General features: G+C 41.7%; 1 protein-coding gene across 1 annotated transcript in view; it reads left to right on the forward strand.

Annotated features, from left to right (window-relative positions):
• Window positions 1–8,513, forward strand: part of TMIGD1 (transmembrane and immunoglobulin domain containing 1) — a 47,029-nt gene extending 38,516 nt beyond the window's left edge. Inside the window, exons 5-8 of the mRNA XM_032591148.1 lie at window positions 609–884; window positions 6,670–6,773; window positions 7,831–7,871; window positions 8,409–8,513. Of these exons, the coding sequence (XP_032447039.1) occupies window positions 609–884; window positions 6,670–6,773; window positions 7,831–7,871; window positions 8,409–8,412 (425 nt within the window). The 3' untranslated portion in view covers window positions 8,413–8,513. The remainder of the gene's footprint in view (window positions 1–608; window positions 885–6,669; window positions 6,774–7,830; window positions 7,872–8,408) is intronic.
• Window positions 8,514–14,047: the final 5,534 nt, after the last annotated feature.

The following is a 14,047-nucleotide window of genomic DNA, read 5'->3' on the forward strand; positions in this document are numbered from 1 at the left end:
TCAAAACCACCGTGGCAGCCGCCGCTTCCGCCGCCACTGCCACCACCATAAAAATAGTAACTAGCACTGTGGTAAATTCTTTACAGGTGTTATCTCATTTCATCTGTACAGTACCTTGTGAGATAGGTATTGTCCCACTTTTTAGATGAAGAAAGTGAGCAGTTGCTTAGCAATTAAGTAACTTTCTCAAGGTCACAGAAAGTGGTGTAAGATGGAATTAGGGACAAGTGCAATCCCTGCTTTCTTTATATTATACTGTTTTCTCCAACATATTAGTACAGATTGGTTTCAGAGAGCAAAGACTCAAGGCTTATCCTCTTAGGTAGTGCTATAAATGGTCTACTTGGTACAGATTCATCATCATATACATTTGTTTCATGGTTTATCTTCTCTACCACATGGAAGTTCTATAATGTTTGGAACTGGATGTATGTTATTTACCATTGTATCCTTGGTTCCTAGTCCAGCGCTTGGCGTAAAGTAGGTACTTGATAAATTTTTGTCCAATGAATGAATGACTGCGTGAGACAGACTGAAGGAAGATCTTGAACACTGTCGGTAAACTACTGCTTATCCACTAATTAAGCCTAAATGCTTGAGTCTTGTAGTTCCTCCTCTTCTGAGTGGAGACGACTTGCAAACCGTTGAGGAAGGCAGTGATGTGAAGTTGGTTTGCAATGTGAAATCCAACCCCCAGGCTCGAATGATGTGGTACAAAAACAGTAACATCCTGAATTTAGAGCAAAATCACCAAGTCCAACAGACAAGTGAGTCTCTTCAACTGTCAATCACCAAAGTCAAGAAATCTGACAATGGAACCTATAGCTGCATTGCAAATTCATCTCTGCAAATGGAGACCAAGGACTTTCACCTCATTGTCAAAGGTAACTCTCTTTTTAAGTAATATCCAGCACAGTGCAAAAGTCAGAATAGGTTCTCAGTAAACATTTTGCGTGGCAACAAATGATGATGCTAATTATGGTTAATAGCCAACGATTTCCTTTGGAGAATCACCCCTATCCAAGAAATTTCCACTAAGAATTCTAATTCATGGGGCACCTGGGTGATTCAGTTGGTTAAGCATCCACCTTCAGCTCAGGTCATGATCTCATGGTTCATGAGTTTGAGCCCCACATCAGGCACTGCACTGACCTGATCATGAAAAGCCTGCTTGGGATTTTCTCTCTCTTCCTCTCTCTGTGCCCCTCCCCCATTTGCACACTCTGTCTCTCAAAATGAATAAATAAACCTAAAAAAAAAAAAAAGAATTCTAATTCTTCCATTTAGGGGATCATGCCCATTCCATATGAAACACTGCTTTTTGAGCAAAGGTCCTTTCTAGAACCAAGTGGTAGCAGATAATTCTGGTTGGCTTTTAGGGAGGAGTACTTCTGTAAATTCTCCTGGGCCACTAGGTTTGTAGGAACTGGACTTTTGAGTTTACAGCCTAATGATAAACAGAAAGAGAAGTCAGAAACACATAAAGAAGGGAAGACAGATAAGAAAGTGAATCTCTGAAATCACTCCTGACTTGGGGCGCCTGGGTGGTCCAGTTGGTTAAGCATCCGACTTTGGCTCAGGTCGTGATCTCACAGCTTGTGACTTCAAGCCCTGTGTCGGGCTTTGTGCTGACAGTTCAGAGCCTGGAGGCTGCTTCGAATTCTGTGTCTCCCTTTCTCTCTCTGCTCCTTCCCTATTCATGCTCTGTCTCTCTCTCTCTCTCCGTCTCTCTCTCTCAAGAATAAACATTTAAAACATTTTAATAAAAAAATTAAAAAAGTAATACAATCACTCTTGACCCTGAAATTGTAATCTATAGGCTAATCAGTAGTGAGGGAGGGGGAAGATGGTGGAAAAATGTCTTTCTCTTGGGCTTCATGCTTCATCCACCCAGACTTTTCACCTCTTCAATAACAGAGAACAAATGAAATTTCAAATGTTCTTCCCTCCTCATATTTCTCATTCATACAAAAAGAGAAAGGGGACCTGAGCAGAGAAAGCAAGGAAGACAGTAGAAAGAAATGAGGTCAGAGAGCAAATGGAATATAGAACGGTGTTCCCACATTTCCACTTACCACGGGCAATTGTGGCAAAATTTGACCTTGAGGTGAGCTGCACAAAAAGAAACTTTCAAGAACGCAGCTGTGATGCCTGAGTAGGAATAGCCATCTTGATACCAGGGTAAAGAAAGCTGCAGTCTTAGCACAGCAGAAAAGACCTGTAGAGGATGTTGGGTCTTGGGGACTTCTTTAGACAATGCCCCAGCCGGGGGAAAAAGCAGGACGGTGTGAGACAGAATTGGCAACAATCAAGGCTGTCAATCATTCTTTGCTGCTGTTCACTGAATAAAAGTTCAAAGATAACTTCCTTTTTGATACAGATCCTGAAAGTTTGGTTAAAATATTTAAGTTTTCTTAGATAACATCTCTTTTAATTTGAAACAAACATTTAGTAAGACCCTTACATGTTAATTTTGCAGGACGCCTCGGTGGCTCAGTCAGTTAAGAGTCTGACTTGATTTCGGCTCAGGTCATGATCTCACGTCGGGCTCTGCACTGGGCACGGAGCTTGCTTAGGATTCTTTCTCCTTCTCCTTCTGCCCCTCCCCCACTCATGAGCGCGCGCGCGCTCTCTCTCTCTCTCTCATGCTGTCAGAAAAAATGTTAATTTTGATTGCTGAATATATAGGCAAAAACATACCAAAAAAATCTTTAAGTTTGTTTTCATGTTAAAACTGCAATTATGAAGCTGAGAGGCATACCCGATTATGTCATCTGCAGACTTGGGCAAGCTAAGTTAATTTTCCAGTTAGAAAGCCTTAGTTTGGGGACATTTATGAACTCCCTTCTTACTCTAATTGGATAATGTTGATCAGTTGAAATAAAATTTTATTTTTCTGAAAAACAAACAAACAATACCAAAAAAAGCCCAAAAAACAAAAAAGAGAAAGGCAAGATACCTGGTGTAGCAGATGCAGAAAATGCTCACACATTTTCTGGTCTGAGGCCAGTACGCCAAGAACAGCCAAACAAGCTGAGGCTCCTATTTCTTGTTAGAACATTATTCACTCTGCCGTTTGCTTCCCTGTGCCCACTCATTGCCTTTCTTGCTAGTTCCTAGGAAGCCAACTGAATCCCTGCCAGAAGGGTTGGACGATGTGACAGGAGGGCTTATTTCCTGCCCCTCAGGGGGGTCTGGGACACCAACAGAGAGGCTGGTGGGGAGAAAGAGGTGCTGCCAGTTGAATGCCCATTACCGTGATTACTGGCATGCTCAGTAATTTGTCCTGCAGGGCAGTGAGAGTACCCCCGGGTCTGTCCGCTTTAAAAAACCAAACCCACAAATAACCCAAGTACTCATGGGGTAGAAGCAGTGGAAGAGGCAGCTTACTGAAGCTTGTGGCTATTCACCTCCCTGCAAAAGCTCGGTAGGTGGGGCCTCCAGCCATGCCATTCTAACTGGGTGTAAAAAGCTACCCGCAGAGATCAGGGAATTATATCATCCCTCTTGGTTAAGAAGGAATCTTAAGTGCTCTGCGAGATAAAAAAACATACAACTTGTGTGGCAAGCAGGATGTCAGCTTGACAAATTGGCTTTCAGGTGGGCAGGATCCTGTTTTGGATGGAACCCTTCCAAGCCAACTTGTTTTTCTTATTTCTTCCTGCTCTATTATTTCCCAGGCTGTCAGCTGCTTTCACAGCAATAAGTGCTCTGCTGCCTGTGCTCAGGCTGAATGTGTTTGCCACGAGCCTCTCCTGGCTTCAGGGCTCCGTAGGGTAGTTTCTAAATGGGGCCATGCAAAGCTAGAAGTGTAATTACAGATCTTGAGCACGAGAGTTTACCCTGTGTGTTGGGATTTTCTTGCATAATAAATATGGAGAGGGAAAAATTACCAAATCTGGTTACAAATAAGAGAATAAAACAGGGGGCGCCTGGGAGGCTCAGTCGGTTGGGCAATCGACTTTGGCTCAGGTCGTGATCTCACAGCTCCATGAGTTCGAGCCCTGCATCGGGCTCTGGGCTAAGCTGTCAGCACAGAGCCTGGAGCCTGCTTTGGATTCTGTGTCTCCTCTCTCTCTGTCCCTCCCCTGCTTGCACACTGTCTCTCTCAAAAATAAACATTACAATATTAAAAAATAGAGAGAGAGAGAGAGAGAGAGAGAGAGTAAAACAGGACAACAGGAGAGATGCAGTTATACTGACCAAAGTCACTTTCATTAGAAACTTGAAATCCAAAGGGAGACTTAGTGGATCCGGCAGTTTATATCAGCTTGTTTAAGGAGTGAAAGCTGTCATGTGGGGCTTCATTTAATTCAGCTTGGTAAAAATATCCAGATCTTTGACCAAATTCTGATTTCTTTTCCTAATTGTCCCTCCTTTGCCTCCCCTTCATTTTGACATCTTTCCTTGGCACTGAAAGTAGAAAGGGCCCCTACTAAGGTTAAGCCTCTTCGGTGTCCCCCAGGGCTGGCTCTCACAGGGCCGGTGCTTATAAGAAGGCCCACGGAGCAGAATTTCTCCAGAATATTGGTGCAGCTCACACTCTCATGAGAAAAATTTTTAGTAACAGCTAAAAGAGAGCCAGAGTAAAGGATGCTTAATCTACTTACTCCCCAAAATTATCCTGCACAGTAACGAGACATACAGGAAAGAAGAAAACAAGTAAAAGGTAAGTGGTTTAAGTGTGTCATACGTTTACGGAGGGATAAATGCTATTTTATAATCTTGAGGGAAATAGGGCTTGGGCTTTGAAATGAGATTTATCTAAAGTCTTCTCTTCCCCTCCTTTCCACCTTTTGCCCCTCATATACTATTTCACGATCCTATGTCCTTTATAACACTGATCTCAGTCTGTGGTTTTTGTTTGTTTAATGTCTGTCTTCACTACTAGAATGTGAGCCCCATGAGGCCTTCCATGTCTGACCTATTTTTTGCAGGGCTGAGCACCATACCTACCTCACAGTAGTCATTTAGTAAAAACTTTTTGACCACACTCAATCTACAAACTCAAGGACACAATAAATAGCACACTTTTTATTTCCTATAAGTTCCTAAAATATTATCTTAGCAAAGATTGGAGCCCCGCTCCCTGCCCCTGGTCCCGGGGTGGCATCAGAATCCAGGGGCTTGGGTGAGGTCATTTAAACATCTTTGTTGATCTTACTTTTAAAAGTTTCATCCCATGTCATATCAAACTTATTAAAATGAATCACACAGAGTATACTTTTTTAGCTGTAAAAATTTTGAAAGGATGTTTGTAACTTGCATACATTTTGAGTTTTATTATCTATAAGTTATTAATGTGGTTCTTAAGGTTTAAATTTGGCTGTTGGGTTACAGTTGATATAAAGCTACATTTTATAGATATTTAAACGTTTATTAATTTTGACCAATCTGCCACTTTATTTTCATATTTTGGAACCAATATGTATTTTCCAGGTCTCAGATATTTTCATAGGCTTTTGGGAAGCTTGCAAGTGCAGGCACTGTGCCTGTAGTGCCTGATGAACAAAATAGCTCTGAGTTTACCTGGTATTCAGAAAACGATGGGCTGGGTTTTCATTTCCAGGCTGTTATGATTGCTGCTGATCTCTTTCTAACCCAGGTTAGAAGTACACTCTCTGGGACCCCTGGGTGGCTTAGTCAGTTGAGCGACCGACTCTTGATTTCCATTCAGTCACGGGATCGAGCCCCACATCAGGTTCTGTGTGACGGCACAGAGCCTGCTTGGGATTCTTTCTTTCTGTCTCTCTCTCTGCCCCTCCCCCACTCACAGCCCCCCACCCTTTCAAAATAAATAAACATTAAAGAAAAAAAAAAGAAGTAGACTATCTGTTCTTCCACGTCGTTTAGAAAGGTATGAAAATCTTTGCCAAGGTTAGGAAGGCTGGTGCTCAGAGTCCCATTTCCCTAGGGGCACCGTGCAGTCACCTTATATAATGTCCTCTCCCTGCTTAAGGCACTATCACAGTACAGCTACAAGGGTCCCCACCTCTCCTGGGGCCCACAGGCCTCTCTCCCCTTAGTCCAGCAGGCTCCTCAACTTTTCTTGCTCTTAAAGCCTTCCTCCCTCCTTTTCTCAGAGATCCCTCCCAGTATCTTTTGGGCTTTCAAAGGGCAGGAAAAACCATTGATTTCAGCCTATTTCTACCTTCTGAGTGGAAAAATTTTGGATGAAGAAAACACAAAATGGTCTGACTACCCGTTTGGGGGGGAGTGATTCATATTATAATAAATTATCCTTTCACAAAGGGATGGATTCAAAACCCATCTCTGCTAATTACTAGCTCTGTGACTCTGGACAAGAGGTTCCTCACCTGCAAAATGAGGTTACTAACACCTACCTTTCTGGGTTGTTTGGAGGATGATACATGTTGAGTGCAAGGCGCCATGGCTGGGACTTAGTAGAAGCATATAAATGAGAAACATATAGCGGTGCCTGGGTAGCTCAGTCGGTTAAGCATCCGAATTTGGCTCAGGTCACAATCTCATGGTTCATGAGTTGGAGCCCCACGTCAGGCTCTGCGCTGACAGCTCACAGCCAGGGGCCGGCTTCGGATTCTCTGTCTCCCTCTCTGTCTCCTAAAAAATAAATAAATTTTTTTAAAAAAAATTTTAAAAAAGCATATACATGTTAGTTCTTATCTCCTGTGTTTGCATTTCCAACAGATAAAGGTGTGGCTATACCTATAGAACCCATTATTGCTGCATGTGTTGTGGTCTTTCTGACATTGTGCTTTGGACTCATCGCTAGAAGAAAAAGTATAATGAAGGTATTGAAGTATTCTAAGATATTTAGGTAAAAAATCATCTAAATACAGGCAGACAACTGGCTATATAAGTGACTCTAGAATTGGGAACCATACTTGGACAATATGGTCTCTCTAAAGACCTAAAGTGGAAGTTGCTCAAAGGCATAAAAATTGTATGTATGTTATAAGGATGGCTTTAACAAAAGAGTGGAAGTGCATATAGAAAAAACCTGAATGAAAATAGCTGTGGTGTTAGGAGTAGGGGATTTGGGGCTGATTTTTTCTTCCTTTTAAATTTCCCTTTATTGTTGCTATGGTACCTCTGGTACAATAAATAAATATACAGGGAAACATCTGCTGTGGATTCAGAGACCTGCATGAAAAAGGTGGCACTTTTTGCTCACCTCCTGAGCACAGCCACAAGGGCAGCTGCAGCAGCGGGGTTGGGGCCGGGGGGTGGGGGGGGGGGGGGCGGTGACTGGAGTCTGAATTGTTGAATGGTGAATCTTCTTGGTTAGCTTGATGCAGAGTATGTGTGTGTATTGGTGAATGCCTTGCATTTGGCTCCACCAGTTAATTCAATGCCAAAGGGAGGCAAAAGTGGCAGAGAGCCTCGAAGGAAAAGCCAGTGTGGTCTAGGCTCAGTTAATTACACAGCACTATCTCTTTGAAATATATGGTAACTGCGTGTAATTCAGGGCAACAGTGTCTGTCAAGAAGAAATTCACCCAACCCCCAGTTCTAATCCAAAGCAAATTTTTCCTATAAAAGGAAAGAAGGAAGGAAGGAAGGAAGGAAGAAAGAGAATCAACTACCTAAGAATCCTGGAAGCATTCTGATTCAAGGATTATATCTCTGTAGGTTCAATACAGAAATGATTAACATGGCCAAAACACAAGATCTGGACTAGTGCAGCGGTGTCTGTATTTCCAGGCATCTCTGTATTGATGCATATTTTTCTAGGTAGGAGATTAACAGACATTTGGGTTTCCTATCCCCTGAACCACCTTGATGCATTCAAAATGTTTATCTGCCTTAGAAAAGCATGCAAACTCATTGCCCTTGTGTTTGCTTTTAGCTCTGCATAAAGGATGAAGATCCTCAAAGAGAAACAGCTTTGTAAGTATTCTGGGCTGGGGCCAATGATTTCCCATAAGCAGATGGGTAACAGTGGTGTGCAACATAAAGGCCATCCTAGGCAAACTCCTCCTGAGATGGGAGGTGCTGGAAGGTGAAGAGAAGAAGGTTCTGACAAGAATGGAGGGTGGAGGAGAATCTGCCTCCACTTCACAGGAAGACAGGCGAGGCTAGGTTGGAAGGTTTTCTAGAACAGGAGAGTACCATTGGTCTTAAGCCTGCTCTCCATTTAGGAAGTTTTGGGCTAATGCTTAAGCCGCACCTTCATTGTACTGCCACGTGATGTAAATGACTGAGAGGGTCTATCCTGGGGGAAGCCATGCTACATTCTCCCTCACAACAAGGTCAGAAGCCATAGTCCTCATTCTAAATAATGCCTAGTCTGTCGGCTCCAGCATTGGAGAAGTAAGCAGTGGGTTAAAAGAACAAAGGCATTCCTTCCAAGGGCATGACTCTTGTTTTGAATTTTTTTCATATTGCTATGATCATTGTTATAATTGATTTCTTGGTTCATTTCAGATGAGAAAGCTGAGATGCCATCTAACACAGCAAGAGTTTTGCATCAGGACTTCCTTGATTTATGTAGTCCCATCTGTATTTATTGCTATTATTAAATTCACTCCTGTCAAATTGTCAGAGGTTATGAAGAAGTGTTTCATTAAGCACTGAACAGTAGTTGTTATGACTAACTTGATATGCTTGCAGAACATTTTTATGAAGAACACTATTAAGAATGAAAAGTAAGATTCTGTTAAGGCTTCTTCTTGAAAGGTATGTTAATTGAGATTTGTTCCAGAGAGATTGGTAAACATTTAGCATATATTTTCTAGGGAGGAGATTAATGGACATTTGGGTTTCACAAATAAGGTGCAAAACCAAAATCAAAAGGAGAGCTGAATATAGAGTGATCGATATTTTAAGTTCACCAAGAAAGCACATAAATAATATCAATTATCATCTACTTTAGTTGCTGTTTCATAAAAGAAACGTTTTAGGACTCAAAAAAGGAAGGATGCAATCTCAGAATATAAGGCACTCCTTTAAATGGAATAAATTTAGCGTTATGAAAAAGTCAGCATATGTCCTTATTTTTCTCAGTTCATCGTGGTTTGGTGACACAGTTGCAGACCTGGTGAGCTTTATATGGTGACGGAGACAAAACCTGCAGGGCGCGGGGTCTAGCCAGCGGTCTGTTCACAAGCAGCCTCTGCCCTTGTGGAGCAGTTACTTGCCTAGATCCAGGGACATTAATTATGAATCAACCTGTACTCCTTCTCATACACCTGTTTTAAATTGCAGCTCTTCTAATTTGTCTTCGACTTTGCCCATTTCCATTCTTTTCCCTTTAGAGTCTCTGGTTCGCTTTCCCACACAGGTGGGGTGTGTTAGGGAGAGAGACCATCCTGGCCAGAACCACCTTTTTTTTTTTAAGTTTATTTATTTGTTTTGAGAGAGAGAGTGTGCATGCGGGAAGAGGAGAGGCAGAGAGAGAAGAGAGAGAGAATCCCCAACAGGCTCTGCACTGTCAGCTCTGCACTGTCAGCACGGAGCCCAATGGGGGGCTCAAACCCACAAACCACAAGATCATGACCTAAGCCGAAATCAAGAGTCAGATGCGCAACGAGCGGAGTCATCCGGGCGCCCCCAGAACCAACTTTGATGTCCCTGCTGTGCTCACCCTCTCATTTAGAAAAAAAAACAATTTTTTTTTTCTAATATGGCAGTGGCTAAATGTGCCACAGCAAGAGAGAGAGAGATCTGCTATCGGACAGGTGGTTAAAAGCTGGTGGTTAAAAGCTTCTTATTGACATGGAAGCAAAGAGAAGAAATGGACGGAATGTATGAAATCTCAATTGTCTTGTTCGGAAGAGAGACCCCCCTCCCCCCAATCCTCCTGTTAGGCTTCTCTCTGCTTCCTTGGAAAACTTCTGCATGGAATGGAGAGAGAGACTGTTAAAGACTATGATTTACAGATTTCTCTGTCTTGTTGGAGGCCCCAGCAGGCTTTTGTGGGATTTCAAATTATGTTCCTCATTCAGGATTTCTCAAAGTAGAATTTGGAAGCCCTGCTAAAAATGGCATAAGAACAAAGTAGGAGGAGTGTGAAAATCCAAAAGTTTAGACAATTAAGGAGAAGCCTGGAGACCAAATGGAAAAAACAGATCTCAGGCAATGGTGGGTTGGGATAGTTTAAAGTGGAAGAGGAAACAGGAAAAACTTACTGAACTCTATCTCACTGGACTTCGGATACAAGAGACCCGAATTGCCGTCTTGACTGTTTTAATTTGGGCATAGTCCTTTTCTCTCTCTAGGGCTTTTGGAAAATTAGAAGAAGGATTGGGATTTATTTTCATGTTAAATTTCATGTTCATTCATGTGATTCTAGAAAGATTCCCAAATAGTTTAGTTAAATGCTGGAAGAAGTTGGCAAGAAAAGCTGAAAATGTAATACCTTTGCCCTACCTGGTAGAAGTATGAATCAGCTTTGTTGTAGGACATATAGCAATTCTTGAGTATTACAAGTCATCAGTAGAGAATTTCGTCACCCTTATAAACTACAGTGACCTTGTACATTAGCATAGGTGAGGAACATTAACTAGTTTTAACAGAGCGTAGCAATATTACAAATGGTCACTGCATTTCATTTTACCTTGCAGTTTTGAAAAAAAAAATGAGTCTTTATTAAAAACTGTGTCTATTATTTATTTATTTATTTTGAGAGAGAGACAGAGTGCGAGCAGAGTAGGGGCAGAGAGAAAGAATCCCAAGCAGGCTCTGTGCTAACAGCACAGAGCCCAATGTGGGGGCTTAGTCTCACAGACCAAGAGATCATGACCTGAGCTGAAATCCAGAGTCGGATGCTTCACCAACTGAGACACTGAGGGTGCCCCCCAAAACTGTGTCTATTATTTAAAATTAGAAGTTCAGTCTAGGGCACCTAGATGGCTCAGTCAGTGAAGAGTCCCACTTTGGTTTAGGTCATGATCTCGTGGTTCATGAGTTCAAGCTCCACATTGGGCTCTGTGCTGATAGCTCAGAGCCTGGAGTCTGCTTTGGATTCTGTGTCTCCCTCTGACTGCCCACTACCTCTCCGCCCCCCCCCTCCCCCGCTCATGCTCTGTCTCTCTGTCTCAAAAAATGAATAAACATTAAAAAAAATTTTTTAAATAAGTTCAGCCTAGAACCTGACTTAGAAGGACATGAAATTCCAGAACTTAAAAGAAGCCCCCAAAGCCTTTCCCTAAATGTGTTCTATATCTACTATGAAATACTTGAAATGCCAACATTCATTATTAGTCTGTTTTTGACACTTTGGACTACAAATACCAGTGGAGAAGTGACAGACAAAGCTACCAATAGGGACACCTTTCATGATTATCATTTCTCTCCTTCTTGGGCCCCATTTTTTGAAAAAACTGGTCTACCAAGCAGCTTGTATTTATTAAATAATAGCAATCTGCTTGCCCAATTTTTAAAACATCAGTGATATCTACTCACCGTCTGAACATCTTTTATGACAACACAATTACCCAGTTGATGTAATTTCATTTCAAAGCAAAGAAATCTGGTACTTTATTTAACCTGGGCAATCTTTCATGGGTTAACAATATAATCACTGCCATTAGGTTTTTGAGTCATTGAAAATAGTTTACAAACTCCTTTGCTCACCAACTTTACCCCTGTTATCGCTACGATCACCACCTTCTTGAACCTACTGGCCAGGAGTCATAAACTCAAATTCTGACCGGGTCAAGCAGAGCTGTTTTACAGGACAGATCTGTAAAACAATAGGGAGTGGTGGAAACTGTGGCAAACGGAGAGCACATCTTTCTCTGAACAAGGGCTAATAGCTACCATTCGGGATAGATCTTCTGATTCTTTGAGAGAAGTCAGAATTTTGAATTTGTATGTATAATTCTTCTAATTAAAAAAAAAAGGTGTTTTTTTTTTTTTTTTTTAATCCTGGATGTCTAGGAGTAGAAGAATCCTCTCACCCCAATATATGCTAATCTCTGTTAGTTGAGTTACAAACCAGTGTTGCCTTGGGCTTTCATTGTCCTGTGGAGATTTTTGTGAAACAACTCTTATAATTTTCACAGCTATCCTTTTCTCCTCCAAAGCTCAGGCACGATCATTAAGAACTAAGTCAGAGGACAGTTACTGATACCATACTGAGGACTTTACCTACATTATTCGATTCTGTAAAAAAACCTTTAGGAAGTACTCATGGCTGTTCCAACTTTGATGATGAGGACACCTGGGCTCAGAATGCTTAACTGACTTATAGAGAGTGACTAAGCTACAATTCATATTGGACTGATCCAAAGCCTGGGGCCTGGAATGGGGGAGAGGATATCACAGAAGGAGCAAAGGTTGAATAATAAAGACAAAGTTCACGTCCAATCCTACTCCTAGTGACCTATATACAGATCATGTATTTTAGTCAGTAAAGGGAATTTAAAACCATCTTGGTTGGCGAGTATTTTGCAGATGTTACAACACGCCTTGAGATAATTTGAGATGTCCTACAGTGTTGTAGTGTTGGAGCTGAGAACTGCTGCCCTAAATATTTGCTTGTCCTTCTGATGATAATAATCACCAAGTATTACTCTTTGCCAAAGGGTTTGCCTAGATAATTTCTTATCATTGCAACAACCCTAAAAGGTAGGTGTTGGAATCCTCATTTTACAGATGAGGAAACTGAGGATCAGAGAAACAAAATAACTTGCTCAGACTTGCACAATTAGCATGGGGTGGAGCTGGGATTCAAACCCAGGGCACACGGACCTCACGGTTCATGCTCCTTCTCTACACTGCACCGTCCTGGGGTGAGACACCAGGGATAAAGGTACTGGAATATGATTGAGAGCATCTTACTGACTGGGAGCTTGGGAGTTGTGGCAGAGATCTGTCATTAACTGAATATCCTCATGCACGTCACACTTCCCTGACCCCTTTGCCATTAGCTAGTCCATGAGACTAGTCATAGTCAAAGCACTGTGGATAGAATTAACCGTGTCGCTTCTGGGCAAAGCAAAACAGAATGGGCACATGTTCTTTAGGTTCTTGGTTCCCCTGACATGGCAACTGTGGAGACACAGTAGAGCATCTGTCAGCCTGGGATTCTGAGTCACTATGTGGACCAGAGCTACCTACTCACATATAAGTGAGAAATAGACCCTTGTGTCAAACCACTAGATTTTAGGATGAATTTGCTACTGCAGCATAACTTAGCTTATCCTAATTGTATTTCATTACAGTAAGAAATCAGGAGAACATTTAATCTACTTTAATGAAATGATGCTTAATTTCAGGCATAAGTTCATAATAATCCCCAACCCCTCCCACCAGGGACCCTGAGTCATTTAAAATGCTGAAAAACCTGCAATAAAATCCCATTTTCCCCAGTGAATTAATTCTCATCTATTGAGAACACATCTTTAAGGAAATAGGGCAGCAGTAGAGCAAGCCAGAAAAAAATTAACCTGTCTCATTAAAAAACCCAGGGACACCTGGGTGGCTCAGTTGGTTAAGCTTCCAACTCTTGATTTTGGCTCAGGTTATGATTTCATGGTTTGTGAGATGGGGCTCTGTGCTGGGCATAGAGCCCACTTAAGATTCTTTCTCTCCCTCTTCCTCTGCCCCTCCCCTGCTCGCACACACACTCTCTTTCAAAAACATTAAAATGAAAAAAATTCAAAATCCAAATAACATTTAATCTCATGCCAGCAACTATAGAAAACAAAACTTTTACATGAATAACAAATTGTTTAACATGCAGGACTTTTCTCAAGAGTCTATTTCTGCAACACCAAGGTTATCATTTACCAAACAACTTTGAACATGGGTAGTTTTCACTTACAGAATACTGGAAAACATGGAAGACATCAGTGTGCATTCCCAAAAACCTGAATTCTCAGAGAATTGTGTACATGGTAAGGGAAAATTGGAGATCTGGAATCCCTGCCAACAGATTCCTACAGTAAAGCTTTGCCGTGGCAGCACACGAAATATGTCTTTATTTCTTCAGACACTCTTGACAGCAATAATAATAGCTTTGGCCTTCTTTTAGATTATGGGTGTTAACAACATTCTCTTACACTTTCAAGCTACCTTATAGTTTACGAAACATTTTTACGTGTATCTTATTTGATCCT

Source organism: Lynx canadensis, chromosome E1 (assembly GCF_007474595.2).
Source record: "Lynx canadensis isolate LIC74 chromosome E1, mLynCan4.pri.v2, whole genome shotgun sequence".
NCBI lineage: Eukaryota > Metazoa > Chordata > Mammalia > Carnivora > Felidae > Lynx > Lynx canadensis.